Source organism: Streptopelia decaocto, assembly GCF_964273445.1.
Source record: "Streptopelia decaocto genome assembly, chromosome: 14".
Taxonomy (NCBI): domain Eukaryota; kingdom Metazoa; phylum Chordata; class Aves; order Columbiformes; family Columbidae; genus Streptopelia; species Streptopelia decaocto.
In genome coordinates this window covers 11,685,724-11,705,120 of record NC_138669.1, presented here as the reverse complement: position 1 = coordinate 11,705,120, position 19,397 = coordinate 11,685,724, and the positions used below count along the sequence as shown (strand labels likewise).

The window sequence follows — 19,397 nt, the reverse complement described above, 5'->3', positions numbered from 1 at the left end:
GTAATGGGCTAGAAATAGTAACTACCATCTTTACCCTGTCTACAGTAGTGTGTTTTCTTCTTTTTTTTTTTTTTTTTTTTTTTCTTGAAGCTAGAAAAATAAGGCACAGACTTGATAGAAGGAGAGCAAATTTTTCTAAATTCTTCTGCTTTCAGCATATGGTTTAGTTTCAGTTTTCTCCAAGCTAGGACAATATGCTTTACAGGAGACAAGATGACAAATGCTTAATTTTGGGTTCAGTTAAAACAAACAACTTTCTCTGAAAGCACATGCTTTGTTTCAAAGTGACATTTGTTAAAAGCCTTAGTGTCCATATTATATTACATCAGCGCAGGTCAGCTATCGTGACTGACACAGTGACATGGCACAATGAAAGAAGGCAGATTTGCCTTAACCCTCGCCATGCCACATCTCCTGTATGCTCTGAACACACCACAGGTTTTGGATTCCTTTTGCACTGTTTCTAAACCTCTTTGCAGCCATCAAGATAAACTACAAACTTAAGATACATAGATATTTTTGCTTTTTGAGAAAAACAAGCAACAAAAAAAACCCAAACAGCAGTCCCCTCCCTCCCCCGCAAGATTAACGGAATAAAAAACAGACCAAAGAAGTATTTACTATAAAGCACGCACCAAGAAACACTATTTCATTCTGTCTGGCACAGGCAGGCTTTCAGATGCAGACATGCCAAATCCCAACCTCGTTCTCCCACATCAAGACACTCAATACAAGCCCTGCCTGGGTCTCTCAGTGAGGCTTTGAAGTGACACATCTACTCATTAAATACCGGTGCATTTTACAGGGGAAGGCAACTTTAAAAAAGTAAGCTTGTTATTTCTGTGATGAATGTTCCTATGTACTTCTGAGCTTCAGTAAATTTACCATTCACAATTAAATAAATATTGATTGAGATCGAAGTTGGTTATGTTTTCAAGGTTGAAGTTAGGTGGCTAAGTCCATATTTGGGCTTCCAAAAAAAAGCGGGAAAACATATTGCTTCATTGGGTTACAGGTGTGCAACGCTTCCAAAAGGTTGTTTTTTAACAAGGGCTTGAGTTAAGACATTGCCCCAGCACTTTCAGAGAAATCTCACCGCTAAATCCAGAAGAAGCCAAAAGCAGAAAAGTTTATCAAGGACTAGTATCTCCTTGAGCAGCCATAAATGGACACCACATGAAAGGCTGAACACATACTCAGGATTAAAAAGACAACTAAGCAATCTACACCAGTTTGTCCACCGTGAGGAATGGTTTGGTAACACACAGCTCCTACCAGGTCCTCTGCAAATCCAGCCTTTCTTCTGACAGCAAGCTCAATCTTCCTTCCCAATCACTTTCAAAGGAGCTTAAACCTTCTCAGCAACTCATATATGAGAACCAACTGGGCTGACTCAACCCCCAGCAGTAATTAACCCTTGCTAGGTCTCTGTGGGACTTGCAGACCCCACCACAATGGCAGATTGATGGAGACAAAACCCTAGTTTTCACTTGGCAATTTTACTGGCAGGATTGTGTGGAGGCAAGAGGGTGGGAGAAGAGAGACAAAAATTATTTTCAAGTATAGCCACAACATCAATAAAAGTCTTAACATGGATTTAGTCACACTGGAATTAAATTGTGCAGCTCATGGCTCTGGCAGGAGTGCTCTGCTAGCACAGTTGCAAGCACTTAGCTGTAATCACTAAAATGCTTCTAGTGTGCACAATCAGCAGGTTCTCTGGCTATAGAGAATTGTTTCTACAACATCTAAGACCAGCTTCTGTTCCATGATTGGGGATTTGAATATAGCTACAGCCATTGTGTGTCAATAAATAGGTGTTAATATAGTTATCTAGTCTTGATTATGGAATTTGCTGAAGGATGTCTGCTAATTGGTGCTGCAGCCATTTCAGAGGTTGCTGTCTCCACCTACTTGCTCTCTTATTCTAGCAGCTGAGTGAGAGGACACCTTTTAGTCCTCTCAGGTCACACCCAGGGATTTCAGTTTGCAGAGATAAATACCCAAAGCTGTGAAACTCTTGAGCTGAAGAGGTAGCACAGCTTTACTTCTGCAAGTCTCCTGTAGTGCTTCCAGTGAGAATCACCAGGCTTTAGAAACTCACAAGGTATCTGTTTAGCTAGATGCTTATATGAACCTGATCTCCTCAGCAGCCAAGCATGATGTGCATTCAGATATAATGTGGTATCACCAACAGAGTGGTGGCAGCAAGCACTTATGTTCACAGATTTACTAGAAATAGTGTAAATTATGTAGAGAGCGGAATTTATGGTCTCCTGTTCAGAGCTGAATAAAGAAGGCTTTGAGAAGGAACAGATAAGAGATTAGAAGCAGGCAGCAGGACACCCGCAAGCTGAACTCTCACTGTTCCCACCAGCCTGGCATTGCAGCAGCGATTCCAGGGCTGCCCTGTAAACCCACCATCCCCCCAGCCCGCAGAGGCTGCAGGCAGCTGCTGGCAAAATCCCCAAATCCCACACTTACTCCCAAACCCTCTGTTTGTGCCATTGAAGGGAGATGCTCTCCGAATGCAATGCTCTATGACAACCTGCCTGCAGAGGAATCGTGACAGCAGTGTTTTGATTTGAGCCTTCTAAAGTGAATGAGTGATAGGAAGATTGACACTTCTACCAGACAGACATATGTTCTTATTTATATCAGTCTTCTGCTTATCGGGGGTTATATAATCTATTTGTGTAGGAACAGGGCATTTGATAATTACATGCTTTTCCAAAACTGAGGATCAGTGGTTAAAGAAGAAAAAAGAAAAACGATTGCTTCAGAGGGAAGCTCAATTGTACAAGCTAATTTTTCACAAGCAATTATTTTCCTCTGCTTACGACAGTCACTGCCAGAGCTCAAAAGCTGCAGAGAGAAAGCTTCCTGTGATGGCAGTGCCTCAACACGCTGGGTTACTTCAATCTCATTTACCCAAGCGGTACAATTTCATTTTATACCAACTAAGGATCTGTTTCTCCAATTGACTAGAAACCACTGACGGAAAAAAAAAAAAAAATACTGAGAACTCTGTGACTTAATCCTCACTTCCCTTACATTTTCCAAACAACTCTAATGAAGAAATCACAGACATCCTTAAAATCTGTGAAATACTGCAACAAATATGTATCCACAAACTTGTAATAATTATTTGTCTTGAAGATTGTGTCCAGCGTCTGCCTTTATCATTCTCCATGCATTGCAATAATCATATAGAACCTTAGTCCTGCGCTGTGTAAAGGTAGGTGAAGGGGTAGCACCAAATGCTACATCACCTCCTTCCAGTGGGATGTGCTAGAGAAGGAATTTGGACTTTGTACCTTTCCGGTTTGAAGTCAAATTGCTAATGCTTCCTGTGCAGGAGGTTGTTTTCCTATGCAGTTTAGTAGGGGACAAATGTAATAGGAAATGATTAAGTAAAAGAGAAGACTGTTGATAAGGTTTTTATTCTTCTTCAAGGTTTTTGATAATTTATTTTCAGAAAATAATACAATCTTGAAGGAATTTAAACTCATCTTCAGCCTCCGTCAAAGCTGCTGCAGAATTTCCTGTTTTTGTGTTCTCAGAACTGCTAAACTGCTGAAGTTGCCAGTAAAGACCTGGGTGTGTTATCCAGAAAAGGTGGAGTCTATAGCAAATCCAGATTCTCCACTGATGTTCTCAAACAAGTATACTGAAGTTAGAGCTATTCCATCTCCAGCCCCACAAATGGAGTCGGTACCCACAGCCACAACTCATCTGTGCACTAACCCTTTGTGTTAATCTTCTGTTGTGCTATCTTTTTTGTGTATGAAACCGTGGATCTTGTTGCATAAGTCACCTCAAAGCCGTACATTATGTAAAAAGGTGTTAAGGCAGTCTTAAAACATGTTTTAAATCCTGAGTGCAGAACTTGCAATGTGAAACACATGCACCATGTTACTCCCTTAGATGTCAGATCCTGGTATCAGTGTGAGCAGAGCAAACCCTCATTTCTTAAGGAGAAGGATCTTGTACTTACAAGGGGCAAGATCCTAATCAGATTCCCAATGGGAAGGCTGCTTCAGCTTAACACCAGGCTGAGGGTAGACACAGGTCTGATACGGTCAACAGGGAGAAAGTCTGTACTTTCTAGATACTCTCAGAGGTGGTTATTGCTTTGCAAACCTCTCTGGGAATGCAAACACAGTGTGATTGATAGATGGATGGATGCACACAATTCAACAGAATAAGTGGTTCAGCAGACAGGCGGCCCAACGGGAACCTCCAAAGATCCTATTATGCAGGAACAAGAGTATAATTATATGATACTTTCAGGCATATATTCTGCAGGACCTGGGATCTGCAGGAACTCCTCGGCAGTCCCCACACTTTGGTCAGGGCAGGAGCAGCAGGTTGAGGAGGCAAAGCAGGACTGGAGGACGAGGATGAGGTGGTGGGACACCGAGGGGTGGTGGTACCCCCACACACAGCCAGCACCACGCTGGCACCAGCCTGCACAGCAGCACTTCAGCCCCCGCAGGTCGCAGGCAACGGGGTCTCTTCCTTTCTGTGACCCACCGAGCCATTCCTTACACTTTGTGGCCATTTTGCAGCCACAAACAGGCCCTGTCCCAGTGGTCCCGCTAGGGAAAAGCCAGGCTGGGTGACAACAGCCATAAACGTACCGTCCCTGAGCACAGACACGGGCCAGGCCCTGCCCTCAGCCCTGCCTCAGTTTCCCTCTATACCCTAAAATGTGGGGGGAAGTGTGACAACTCTGCCAGTTCTCCTCCCTACCTTGGGGACAGGGATGGGTGACCTTGGGACAAGTTGGACAGTTTTTTGGGCAAGGGTCTGTAGACAATGCTTACAACAAGTAAATATTAGCTGCTAAAGTGCAATTACCTGTATTGTGTGTGCTGGTAATCAGCTGTCAGTTACGCACACAATTAACATGCCAACTGTTTAATACCACAAACCAGGTTGTTCTGCTTGGGCTGTGCATCATAACAGTCGGCACAGGGCAGTTTTACCAGGAGTTATCTATAAAAACCTTCCTGAAGTGCAATGAGGTTAAACATCTAGACAGCTTCCAGAGAAGAACAATTGAACTCAGATAGACTTTCATGGGAGATAATTCGCTTTCAGGTTACGAAAACCTGCAGCACCCAACCTGCTGTGAAGCTGCTCGCTTCTCTGTGCTTCAATGGTGGGACTAGCTCACTGAGGGCTCATCCCAGCGACAGCAGGACACGTGTGACAGAGCTCTGACCCTCAGCTGGGAACATGCTCTTTTACATAGGGGAGAGCTAAACATCTGTCTGTTAGAGAGACACATTTCTTACAAGAGAAGTAGCAATTTGAAATCCAAATCCAGATTCTCCACTGATGTTCTCAAACAAGTATACTGAAGTTAGAGCTATTCCATCTCCAGCCCCACAAATGGAGTCGATACCCACAGCCACAACTCATCTGTGCACTGGGATTTTTATATTTATGAGAGTGCATTAGCTTCTTAAAATTCTTCCGAAATGCCTACATGAAGCACACCTTAAAATCCTTGAAATAGTCTGACCTGCTTCAATACCCCTCAAAAGAGCCTATGCATAAAAGTAGAGCTTATTTGTTGACAACAGAGTCTAAATGCAAGCTATTGCTTTGGCTGCTCTTCTTTTTTGTCTTGGATTGCAGCCTCTTCCAAAGCTTTGATTTCCAAACAACTCATTAAACTTTACCAGGCTTGAACATAAAAACTGTACTTTCATGTTTCTTATATGGCACGTGGAATGAGGAAGCTCAACTTAACTGTGGATGCATCTCCTAAGACCTTTCTTCCTCTTGGGGCTCCATGTGTTGCTGCTTTATGACAAGGCCGACTCACTTCAAAGCTTGTGTTGTTCCTGTTATCAGAGAAGAATCAAGCAAAACGGGGAGTTTCTACGTGGGAGGCAGTGCCAGCACTAACCGTTGTTTCATCTGCAATAATAGCTTGGTGGCATAAGGGACATCCACAGTCAAACTTACTGTTTTTCTTGATTTTCTGCCAAGAGGATTTCCTGATTCCTGAAATTAGCCCCATTGCCAAGCGATATGGTCAAATCACATGGTCAGCAGTCCCAATTGCCTCAGGAATACAGAATTCAATCAGTGCAAACCTGCTCCTAAACTGTGGACTAAGGAAAAGGCTTTTTTCTCCCACTGAAGGCCTGATCAATCCTAATAATAATAATAATAATAATAATATCTACACTGTAATATAATAATATATATACAGCCTATAATATCGTTAATTAGACAGAGAATATTTTTATTTGAAAATCACTTAGTTGCTATTCTAATACAGAGGCAATTACAGCAGTGTGAAGTCAACAAATGGCATGATAGCTTATTCCTCTTTTCTGCTAACATTTGCTATGCTGACATCTGGCACTTTAACACCAGTATGTAACCAGGGTGGTTGCCTCAATGTATGTAGCTTTATATGCATTGACTTTAATTAAAGCTGTTTACTCTTGTAGTGTAGACAGAGCCTGAGAATTCTTTTGTGGAGCAAAACTGGGTATAACAAGCCTAAATTTTCTCTCATGCCACCATAAATGGGGATGCACAGAAGTCACTTGTCCTGCAGAGATTAGAAGTAGGTCGTTACAAATCAGGTTTGAAATCTGTAAGCAGTCACTCTTGATTGATATCACTTTATACGGCATCAAAGGCCCATTGTGCTAGGAAGGAGAACAGAAAGTACTATTACAACTAAAGGATCTTTTGTCTGTGCTCTCTGTGCATAGAACCACTGGCAAGGTTTGGTGTCCACCACAAGTCCACGGGTTTGCAGAGGCCAGTGCAAAAATACCACCTCCCTACAATGGCTCCTAGGGAGAAACAAGGCTCTTTTACCTCTGTCTTCTATGACTACTTAGAAATCTAATTCTGCAGATTTTACAGAATTCTCGCTTGATTTCCAGTTGATTTCCGTCTTTACTCAAATGAAGAATGACATCTATTAACTTAACAGGCAGGGTTTTTATGTGTTGATTTATGCATTAATGTCACATCAGTCATCAGGAAACAGTGATGTAAATCACAAACTTTGTTTGAATATTAAAGCAGCAAATGATTTTTTAAAAGGGTAAGTATTCATTTATTTAATCATAATATGGTCAAAATATACAGTACTCTATCATTCAGATGCTAGTGTGGATTAAAATGTCAGGCCCACAGTTCCCTGCCCAGGTTAGCCCAGAGTTGAATAAACCACAGTAATCTTAATTTTCTGTAAAATTTATTAACTACAGTTATTACAGGAGTCTTGTGAAGCAGGGAGGTGCCTGGATTTTGGTTTTTATTAGGATTAATTACAAGTAAGGATATAAACAAATATTTGATGAAATAACTAAGTTTCCTATCATCTGAAAAACATTAATACCAGGATTGTAGGTACAGCCTTGGCGTTAGGGCTACGGGGGGGCCGCGGGTGCCCCCTTGTGTTCTATTAGAACCTTAAAGAGTTTTTAATTTGTTATCCCACCTCACCAAGATAAAAGAGAAGTTGTCTCAATCATGGAAAGCCTTTGCATTTTAGCGTTTTAATTTACATTAATAACCAAGATGAAGCTTTATAACCACTGATTCAATTATACTGCAGACTTTTTGCTAATTTCAGCTCTATTGAAAACCACAAAAGGTGGCTTGGTTGTTTTTACATTTAAGTATAACATTTATCAAAGGAGATTTTTTTTTTTAGTTTTTTTCCCGGCTGCTTTAAAGTTCTCTAAAGCTGAGGATTTGCTGCTCATGCCTTGCTGCACAAACTGCATTCCTTTGTCACATGCATTTTTTTTCTGCCATTTATTGAATTTACTGCCGCTTTCTCACCTTACATACTCTACCCTCTATAGACTTGAAATCATCCACATGGTCTTTCTTCAAATATACTACACATTGCTCAATGATCTTTAGAGTTGCTTTCTAACATCTGATGAACAAACCCTGTAAATGATATACCTTAAATGATACACCAGTGTTTGCTTTAGCCTCAGGCATTTGATGACTGCCATGTAAAGGAAAATAATGAGTCATCTCTACTGCAAGGGAGCTTAGAGAGAGCTGCTGATCGTTCAGCAGCCAAGCAGATTCATTACTTGGATTTTCCAGCAGGTAGGATGGACACTGGATCTGTTTGCACTTCTGCATCAGACATCCTTTTGGAACCCTGCGGAATAAGATGCAGACATTTATAAAAATTTTCAAATGTTTCAGAACAGTTAAATCTGGGATTAATGTGTTAGAGTTTTGCTACCAGATATTTTCCACTTATTTCACCTCTCTGCTTTTCTTAGTTTGCCCGGTATTTGATATGCATAAGTATATAAGCACCATCTGTATAATGATAATCCCAGAAAGCTACTGATTGAAGCTTTGCCTAAATGTGTTGGTTATTTTAATATAATTATACCAGTCAGCATGGAAAGCAATTGTATTTAGAAACTGGATTAACATACCAGAGACATGTTGCTGTGTACTTGTAGTATTGTAGTTTTGACATAACTTTCTCTAAAATTTCCCTGGCTTAAACGGTTTGCTGAAACCATGCTAAGAGTCCTTCGAGCATGATTAATAATGTATTATAGCCAGCCTTGGTCTGCTCTGAGTTAAAGGAACGTTAAATACTTTTAAGCATGACAGGTGTTTGATAATGCAAGAGTGAAAACCTTTTTTTACACTACAAAGATAATTCTGATTTTGGAACCAGTTCAAGACACTAATCTGGCTTAGATGAAGGAAATACATAGATCTAGCTATACCAACTAAATTTTTGACTAGTAATTGATAAAAACTTGTCTTAAGATGCCTTGAACTAATTTCACTGGCCTTGAAGCCATCAGAACTTCAGAACACAACAGCAAAATCGATCCACAAACACTGTTTCAGAGGTCACTGATAACATTGCATAGGATGCCAATCCTGTTTGTAGCCAGATGCTTAAGTCATTACGTGCTAAACAGAAAAAACAGCGTGGCAAAGCTAAAGGTGACTGCTGCGTGCTCTCCCTAGAATAGAAACTGTGCAGAATCATACACGAGTTGTCCTTTCACACAGTGAGTTTCACACTGGAAAGCTGACTCATCACTTCAGGTCACCATAGGGCTGTTCTGTGTCAGACCCAGGCAGTGAAGGAGCTGAACTTGCTCATCTCCTTCAGGAAAGCAGAGACAGTGGGTTTTTTATACCGATTAGACTCCACCTCACTGATATTCTTTTAACTTTTCACCTTTGAAAATCTAAGTATAAAAAAGAGCAGCCAAAAATCACAATGGACTAAAAGAATCCCTTGTCTTAAACTAACTGTAATCTCATGCAGCTTAGCTGGCTGCAGTGGGTTTGCTTCTGCTTACATTGGTGTTGAGTTTGGAAGACGCTCTAGAACAGAATAAAGTGTTTTGGCCACTTATATGTGGCAACAAATGGAGGACATGTTAAAAAATGTAATAGTTTCTAGTATCCATCAAACAATACCAAACAAGCTAGTCATCCCAAATTTATCCAGCAACCCTAAAACCCTACACATCAGTTAGAAGATTTCACATATTACAAGAATAATGGAGTCTGTAAACTGTAGCTGTTTCTGTCTGATGCATGAAGATTTTAAGTGCGCTCTAGACTGATCTAGGAAACACGATGATACTATTTGCCATTCTTCCTATAAATGGGTGGAGGGACAAGCAGAGAAAGGGAAGTGTACTTCAGAAAATCCCCATTTTGGCTCATTTAGGACATTTGCAGAAGTATCATTTGTTATTTGCTTATACGACAGTCCCCCTGCTGCACCCATTTTCAAGGTGGTTGCTGATTAAAGCAGGAAGCTTTGAGGGAGGCTGTCTGATGATTCTTGTTAAACTGGAATTTCCAAGCTCAGTGTGAAATAAAGAACTTTGTTCCTGCCCTTTTAACGGGCAAATTCCAGCTTTGCGTCTGATTCAGAGGCACAAGTACCACCAGCTCTCAGTTACTCTGCAGAACCCCTTTCGGTGCTGTGGAAGTTGTCTGCATTTGGGACAGCTAATCTGGAATGTATTATTTTGGGCAGAACACTTTAAAGTGCACACACGGGAATGTCATAGTATTGGAGTATATTTTTTTTTCCAGCTTGTGCTCAGGAGAAGTTTGTGTCAATATACCAGCTACTCTGATCAGAACAGGTCAGAATAGTTTCCACATGCTAAGCACTCCCAGCTTGTGACAAATTAAGTATGAGTTATTCCAGCTCAGAAAACAATGCCATTAATCTTTTTTCTTCTTCTCTAATCTAATCTTTCTAAGGCTCACTAAATACCTTTGCATTTTATATACTTTATAAATTAATCTCTTTTACCACAGGAACAGCCATTGGACCTCATCGTCTGCGCTAAAACCACGCAGCTGGGCTGTGACACTGTTTGCTTGCATAAGTGGCTCCGTTTGAATCAAAAGTTTCAGCTGATGCTTGAACCGACGTGTTCTCGTGGGCTGCATTCCTGCACTCTGACATCCTCGTACTCGGTGCCTTTTCCCAGAGGAATCGACAGAGTGGTGTTAAAACAGCTGCTGTGGAAATAGCTCACCAGAAATTAGGAAGATCTCAGTGGGCACAGGCTGTGTGAGCATGTAAGGTCTGCTGGATCCCCTCTTAAATATCTCCTGCTTCCATTTTATCAGCATAAAGCTTAATATTTCTGATGAGTTGTTACCAGATATTGGAGCTGTTGTCTTCAAATTAAAATTCTGGCATTGTTTTTTGTGTGATCTAATACTTTTAGATTAATGATTACACCTTCCTGGGACTTAGTATGATTGCCTAGGAGATGTGTAGATTATCATTGCAGAACTAGGTATCTTAGGTGTGGGTAATCTTCTTGGGGATATTCAAAAAGAGGTAGTCATTTTCTGAGACAGATTTTCTATACACAGACCTCTTTGTGTTCCCCCCGCCTCTGCCTTCCAGTTCAAAAGCACAATAAACTGATCAAATCAGCTAAACTGTTATCACCAAAAACTTTTCTTTTTTTGTTAAGTGCCATCCTCTGTTAATGGGAGAGGGAAGCTGTAGGAATACTGTTGGCCTCTATAATTGCAACAGAAGATAAGGAACTATGCAGCCAAACTATCTGGCATACTACTTGAGCAAGCACAAATATCTCACAGAACATCTCTACTTCCTCTATATTTATTCTGCATTTTTCCCTCAAATGGTCTTTTTACCTCTCCGTCATCTCCTCTCTTGATCAAAAAACTTTTTCTTGTATTTTAAATCAGAGACACCTTTCCTGCTCCTCTCTGTGCCTTTCATGAACTTGCACTTGAAAGCATGTTTACTCCCTCGCTTGCACTTCCTCATATCTCTCTTTCTGGAATAATTCTAAATTTGTATCTATTGTTAAAATACATGAAAGATTGCGCTGGGCAAAAAGATTTCTCCTTTTGACTTCACTGGGAGTCAAGATGAGTGGAAGCCAAGGCGAGTTGTGGTTACTCCAGGTAACTCCAGGATTTCCTTGCTCCATTGAAACTACAGGAAAATCCCACTGATTTTGTGGTGGGCGAGGATTTTAGCTCAGAACAAATGGGGTGAAACAGCAAGCAGAAGTGGCTGAACTGTTGCTAATGAATATTGCAGAAAGTTATTTTTCTTTCATTCTTAATTCCCCTTCTAATATATAATTATTTTGGTAATGCAAATTGCCCTCGGTAGGATACATAGTAATTCTGTGAAATGCGTGCAAATTAAACACTTCTTATGATGTGGAAAAACATCTGTGTCTGCATGAGTCATACTGGTCTGCATGGCAGCCTAACTTTATAGCCCAGTGTCCTAACAAGGCTAATTTTAAAATCTGCATTGCCATTTCACTATATATTTCTTGACCTTTCTTCTTTCAGGCCTGGAGGATTGCCTCGCTGTCGTGTCCTTTCCTGACAGCCCTAGAAGCAGGGTAGGGAAGAAGGAAGAAAAGCTGCATGTCATGTCCCTCAGGGGGCCAGATTCACTAGGAATCACTGCAGGTAACAGACAAATCTGTTTAGGTTCTTTACATCACTTGACATTCGAGATGACACTCAGTTTACACACAAGGTTCCCAAAAGATGCTGAAAATGACCCTATTGCTCTTGGGACAGTGTGAGGACAGAGGAACAAACTGCATCCTTCCAACTGATTTATAAAAAGCAATGGAAAGCTCTTGCAGACAGTTGAGAGGCAATCAGGGGTCTAAGTTGTGCTTTAGTTTCTACATCGGCCTTTGAATATGGACAAGGGGGAAAACAAAGTTTCCATCTATTTAATTGTCTGAGGAACCACTAGCTACGTCGGTAAATCCAAGCCTTATAGAAACCCAGATTTTTAGAATGCTAAATACTGTAATTTCTACATTTCAGGTTTTAGTGAAAGTGGCATAGCAAATTTAGGGTAAGATTTAACAAAATAAAGCAGGGAGAAAAAATATTATGTATAATTTTCTTTGGTGCGCTTTTACTAGTCTGTAACTGATTGCTAACACAAGGTGCTTAACTTGTGACCACTATGCTGGTTCCCACCCACCCAGTGGTCTACGTTGATTTTGTCCTTGCAGGGACTTCTCACCTTGCAGGGATGTCCTGGCTGCTCTGAAGCAGCAGCTGAACGTCCCCCATGGCAGGCACGTTACTCCCGTAAACCAGCACCACCTCTACTTTTCCTCAATAAACACACTAATTTGTAGGTGGTTCAGTACCAGCTACAGGAAGAGTTGACTCATCCCTGTAGACAAGGCATGAACCTCTAAAACAGGGTTGTGGGAACGACTGTAACCCTGCCGTATTAAACCATGCCTGCCTGTGAATCAGTACCCTGAGGCCCAAGTTTTCTCTCCTTTGCTCTCATCTGGTCTCAGCCCTGCAAGCTGCTTGTGCAGTTGCACTCCGGCGGAGCACAAACCTCACATAGTTAACAGCTTGCAGGCTGGGTGCTTAAATCAGCTGAAAAACTACTAAAAAGGATAAGATCAAGTTAACGTACAAGGCCCTTAAAAAACCCTCCGAGTGACTGCCTCTTCTCTGTCTTCTTGAAGGAGGGTTCCTTGGCAGTGTCTCCTCCGTTCTGGATGGAGTCGGTCTCGGCTGCCGGCTGCTCCCGCGAGTCCGGCTGCTCCCTGGGCTCCTGTTTGCTGCCTTTCTGCTTGCTCAGCTCCGCCGGGGACTTCTTGTCTTTTGAACTCTCTTTGCTCTTTTGGCCCACAGGTTCACTTTCAGCTGGGGCAACTGGCCTCTCTGTGGAGTTCAATGTCTAAAGCAGTTTCAAACAAGGGTTATTTTTAGTGCGTAACGTAAACATTTTAGAAAGCGATCCATAAATATGTTAAAAAAAAAAATGAAAGGCCACCTGGCAGGGAGAAATCCTGCTGTCCAACAAGTTTTCATTTACAGAGTTTGGGATGAACTCCTGCAGCTTTGACTTGGGGAAGGACTCCCAGGGAGCTGGTAGAATTACATGAGCAAAGACTGCAAGATCAAACCATCCCTGCATAGACTTGCTTTATTTACATATATGTCTATGCTGAGGCTGTTTTAGGAGGCAGAAAACATGCACGGGAAGACACAGAGTCACAAGCGTGCACTGCCAACAGACTGCCCCAGCTTTTGCATCCCAGGCTCTGAAAGCACCCAAAAAGTGCAAGAGAAAGATAAATTAAAGGATGAAAGCAAGTCAGCTATAAAACTGCAACACTCCACCAAATGATTAACATAGAGTTTGGCCACAGCGTTGTAGAAAATTTCATGTAAAAGCACACAAGAAGAGACAGCAAATATTCCAAAGACAAACACAAAGACAGAGCACCTATTTATAGTAAAGGAAGAGATTCTGAAACTCAGAAGTATGGGATATGTTTGAAGTTCACAGGAGAAAAATAATATCTGGCAAACAAAGGATAAGACAACAAAACTGTCACTGTTTGCAGAGTAGCAAATGACTAGATATGTTTTCGCTAGGAAATCTGTTTGCAAATGAGGTTTTCTTTTTTTTTCTTATGCATAAAATCATGTTGCCTTATTTATTAACATGATAATTAAAATAGCACACAAATTGACCATGTTGAAAAGCTGGAGATCTTTTATCTGTTCACAGGGCATGGCCCAGAGCTTAATGCTGTGTAACTTTCCAATTTTGGGGATTTTGCCATGAGTCTTGAAACACCTGGTGTTCTTCTAAAGGCCTAGGGTTATATGCTCACATGATAAACTTAGATTTGTTAAAAACAAAACCACTTTTAGATAGCATGATTTCAGAGAAAAACCTGAAAGCAGACACTCTAGAGAAACAGAATGCAAACACATCTCTCATATCTATTTTAAAAATTGAAAAACACCTCAAGCCACTCTAATTTTGGAGAAACAAGAATGAGAGGGGGTAGAAATACTACCACTGGCCCTTTTCACTTGATTTGCCTTTCTTACCACATTTAAATTACAAAAGCTATAACCATTCAATACTGTCTTGACCAGTAGGCTTAAATCCTTGACAAAATGTGTGCTTTTATTTAACTATTTCCTATTCCAAAGGACAGACATATGTGGGTGTATATTTGCTTCCATCTAGATTTATCTGCTTTTAGACTTAAAAAAATACAGTAATGAAGCTGGTCTTTGCTCTAGTTCTGCAGGAGATACATGAAGACAGCACACGAAACCTGGAGATGCAGGTGGTCAGTAGCCACATATACCATGTACAGGCACCAACTGAGTGTCGATAGTTTATTAAAGCAAATTCGGTAACCCCAGAGTACAGGAGAACTGTTGTCTGGGGCTACACAGACACCACACACCACCCGCATCATGTTCACCTTCCTTGAGCAGAAAGACCTGCCTGGATGCGCTTCTGAACATCCAAGTGATACAGGAGCTCTCCCAGAACAAGGATGAGCAGAACTTCATCAACCCAAATTCAATTCTCTTTCTTTCTCCCTCATTTTATCTATCAGACGGGAAGCTCTCAGTTGCTGAACCCGCTGGCTAGTTTGACGAGATCCTTCTTACTCTCATTTGCCTCAGCTCGCTTGAGAAATGTTTCTCTTCGGTACAACTGCAAATGTGCACATTCAATTCAAAAATAACCACAGCACCAAAAATACAGTTATGAGAATGGATGTGTCTGAGTTCAAAGGTGCCAGAACAACTTCTAACCCTTATTAACATGCTGTGAAATCTGTGGGTTTATTCTGCGGCTGTAGAATGAGAGTCGAGCCTTCCTCACCACACACGTGTCTGTGTAGGTGCCTTGGTTACAATATCGCAGCCAAATCCGAACTGGATGCACTGGGGCTGTTTCTGTGAGCAGGTTTGGGCCTTTGATGTTAGTCAAACGAAACGCTTAAAAAAATATTCATAATAGATTTTCCAGGCAAAATAACAGAAAAAAAAATCCAATCAGATAATCTCTTTGAGGTGTTTCATATTAACCATGAAAGGCAGGAAATTGGCATATTTTATATTGATGGGAGCAGCTCAGGAAATACAAAGTGAAGCCTATGAATAATGAAACATGTTAATGTTTCTTATTTTAAAGGGTGATCTGCACCTGACAGATTGCTTCTACTCTCTCAACATTGACAATGCCACTTGAAAAAGATTAGCAGGATACTATTTTTCCCCATTGTGTTACAGAAGACCTTAATCCAAGGCTGCTTTTTAAGTGCAAATGGCAACCCCCTAAATTTCTGCAGATTTTGGATCGGTGTTGTAGTGTATTTCTGTAGCATACAGAATGATGGTGATGAAAACCAAAGCAGAATCACAGCATTCCAGAGATGCAACAGCATCATTTAAGATCATTTCACAGAAATTCTAAAAAAGGAAAAAGCCAATAGCAGATAAACCTTCCTTGAGCTCTTCCGTGCAATAAAACTGTGCTAATTTACACCACTGCAAGTGAGAGAAGAAGGAAGACAATAAGTTGATTTAAAAAAATGGAAGGCAACTGGATGCTAATTAAAATGATAAAAGGTAGACCCAGGAATGTAACATGCAAAGTTTTGGTTTAGCTTTTATGAACATAGAAGAAACAAAACCAGAATAAGAAAAACTATTTACGTAGCTTTTTTTAAACATCAGTGAACAGTTTTCATTCTCGCTTTACTTGCTGTTCTGTAGAGTTTCCACCTAAATGGTCCTTTCCTCAGCAGACAAGTAAATCAACAAAGTCAAAATTATTCTAGCTGTGTGTATTTAGTTTCATTGCTGAAGCCAAGGTACATGCAGCAAGTAAAAGAATAGCAAGAGAAACAAGAATAAAATTGAAAATAAACGCACTAATGTTAAGAAAAGGAACACACCTGGAAAAATCTGGTAGGAACCCTTTAAAATCTTGTTTAATTGTATGAATAGATAAAATAAATAGATAAAGAAATACGTAAATCTATGAGGCTCAGCGAGCACAGAGCACCCTTCTTTCAGTGAGTTTTACATTTCAAAAGCTACAGTTGAGTTGAAGTAGGTGACAAGAACCCATCACCAAAAAGTGAAAAGATCCAGGCACTTACTTGGTGATCGGGGCTTGGACCATTTACCTCTTCTGAACCGGTTGTGCCTCCAGCACCCTTGACTGACTAAAATAACAAAGGATTATAGCACTTCTAACTGGGTTGCTGTTTGAGGTATTACCTCAATACAAAAACACACATGAAGCAAAAAATACAAAGTTTGTTTTAAGGATACTCTTCACAACACTAAAATCAAACCAGACATTTCAGAAACTGCCACCATTTTTGAAACAGCCACATCTCCGAGGCAGATTTCTGCTGGTTCTTTTCTATGTGAAGTGATTGCCTCTTGCAAGGCAATTTTCCCATTAAGGCTTGAGAAATATGAATGAGGTCTCAGCAGACCAGAGATCATATCAGCCAGTAAACAAGGCAGCGCTATCAGCCCTGCCACTGGAGTTTTCTAGGAAAGAGCTTTTGCTTGCTTTTCGGAGGCAAATCTGTCTTATAAGATCTAGTGGGACTTCTATTTAACGATCATACTAAGTGCATATCCCGTGAATAATTAAAACCCACTCAGCTTTATGGATATATTTTTATATTTTAGCATCGGCATCCATTTCTCACAATTTCTACTTTCCAGTCTGTGCGTTCTCTCCATAGACACCTAATGAATGGCCCTTCTTGGTGCCCCTGCCCAGCCTGAGCAGACCCTGAGCCTGTGGCACTGGTGGCTCATTCAGAACAAACCCTCACTCTGAAATTTGTTGGTTTTTAAGGCGTGATCCCCTGTTTCTATCTATTTTTTAAAATGAGAAAAACCTGTTTGGCAAAACTAGCTCAATGAGAAAAAAATTAGAATATTTGTGACAATTAGATTAAGGTTTAGTTACAATTAGTAACACCAGATAAACAGAAGGAATAGTATGAACACATTTAATTAAAAAGCATGTTAGAGGGTGCAACGTGGTATCCTCCTGAGCACCATATAAACCATGGAGCTTAGCAGTAAAACAAACTCCAGAAATTCAAAGTGCCCAAATTTAAATGCCATTTTTCATTGTATAAGTTCAATGAAAACAATGAAAGGATGTGACTTTTGTTCTAAAGATAGATCAGGTGGGTTTGTGGTTTTCTGCAGCTTGAAGATTTGTTACTTGAAGCACAACAGCATCAGTTTGATCCTATGTAAGGTGTTATTGCAAGGACCTATATCATTCTCTGATTTTCTTATAAAACCACATAAAACCAATATGTAGCAGCAGCATGATAGAAAACTAACCTACTCCATGACAATTCATGACTTGTCACAAATTCTGGGAAAAAATCTCTTTCTGGAACATGCTGCTGCGCAGTCTCTTGTATCTTTATGCTCGTGACTCTTTATCTGTGTGTAAGAGGATGCAGAAATGGAGGGGAGGAAGCAGAGTGTGGTCTGTCTTAACGTTACAGGACAGAAACTCAGTCCAGAGTGCATGACGATGTGTTGTGAAAAGATCTAGTCTGCGCGTTTCTATTTCAGTAAGTCTTTAAAATGCCTTCTGGAAAAAAAAAAAAAAAAGTTTGTGCTCTAACAGTAATCACTTTGTTACTTTTTTCCTCAAAAACAAAAAGGCAAAAAATAAAAAAAAACACCTGCTTTAGCCAATCTTTAGCAATCCATTATTTTGTTTACAAGAACATAGTGACAGAGTAAAGTCTTTAAGGTCTTTGCCTAGACAAAGTTTCCTCTTGCCCTCAGTCAAACACCGCGGTGCTCACAGGGATTTCTCTGAGTGCTGCTGACCTCCTGTCCCTGCCTTTGGTCACTTTTGGATTGCTGCTGCTGCAAGCTCCCTAAAGGGCTTTTCTGCTTTCTGCAGCCGTAGGGGTGGATCAGCGTATCTTTAAGTGGAGGAGGGTGGGGACAGGTAATACACTTGCTACATTTTCATGAATGATGAAGGAAAATTAAGGAGGGACAACATAAAATAGTTATTCTTCATTCCAGATACTATTTATTACTTAAAATTTATTTACATGGGCAAGTGTGGCCAACACAGACACTGGACACAATCTGGAAATAAACTTTACGTTATTCCAGAAAGAAATATTGTCCTCGGGAGCATCTTCCTTGATGCAGAAAGAGGACGCTTTATTCGGCCATACTCAGCACTATCTCAGACCAACCCTGCTGCCTGTTACCTCCCCGGCTGAGGACAAAGGCTACAGCCTCAGTTCACAGTTGGTAATTCTGCTCGTTCTGATTAAAAAATGCCATTTTACACCCTTCTTATCTCCACAATATATCTCAAACCAGATATTTTGAAAGGATTTATCTTACTTAGCTTTGCATGTGTATTCTATGGAGAAAAGCAGGAACTTTCAGGGTGCACATAATCTGATGTGTTCTAGACATTAAGGGGCTCTCAGACCTGCTCACCTCCACTCGAGGTCTTTAGGGGGCCTGATCTACCCCACCCAGTAAATAAGGTAGTTATTTGTGAATAAAGAGGCATGAGTGCCTTTCAACAGGCAGCACCATTTCACGTTCATGTGTAGCCTAGTTAGATAAAAGAACAGTGGTATTTCTTCATCTCATTGAACCACAGGCCTTTAAACTAATACTTTATGTATTTCAATAATTTCCCAATAGCTTTTATAGCACTGGTTAACCCTCTCCCATTTTAACCACAGCAGTCACTTTCTTGACCTTTGCAATTGCAAACAATTCATCACAAATAAGGGACATCTGCACTGAGCAAGTCAGCAGCCAGTCTCAGAGATACACATTGCCTTTCCCAGAGTAAATTACTCCTAGATTTTGCAGTGGCTATCCTTGTGTCAACAGTGTTAGCTGTAGTGTGATGGATCTAAATGTTTTACTTGCTATCAGTCTGTGCTTGTGCTTTCTGAGCAAATTATGTCAAAGCTGGGACACATGGACAAATAACTGACTTGCCTGTCTGAGGC

General features: G+C 40.7%; 1 protein-coding gene across 1 annotated transcript in view; it reads right to left on the bottom strand.

Annotated features, from left to right (window-relative positions):
* Positions 1 to 7,123: 7,123 nt before the first annotated feature.
* Positions 7,124 to 19,397, bottom strand: part of BCAS1 (brain enriched myelin associated protein 1) — a gene marked incomplete at its 5' end in the record, with an annotated part of 44,406 nt that continues 32,132 nt past the window's right edge. Inside the window, 3 exon segments of the mRNA XM_082065785.1 lie at positions 7,124 to 8,170; positions 12,989 to 13,255; positions 16,506 to 16,571. Of these exon segments, the coding sequence (XP_081921911.1) occupies positions 8,096 to 8,170; positions 12,989 to 13,255; positions 16,506 to 16,571 (408 nt within the window). The 3' untranslated portion in view covers positions 7,124 to 8,095.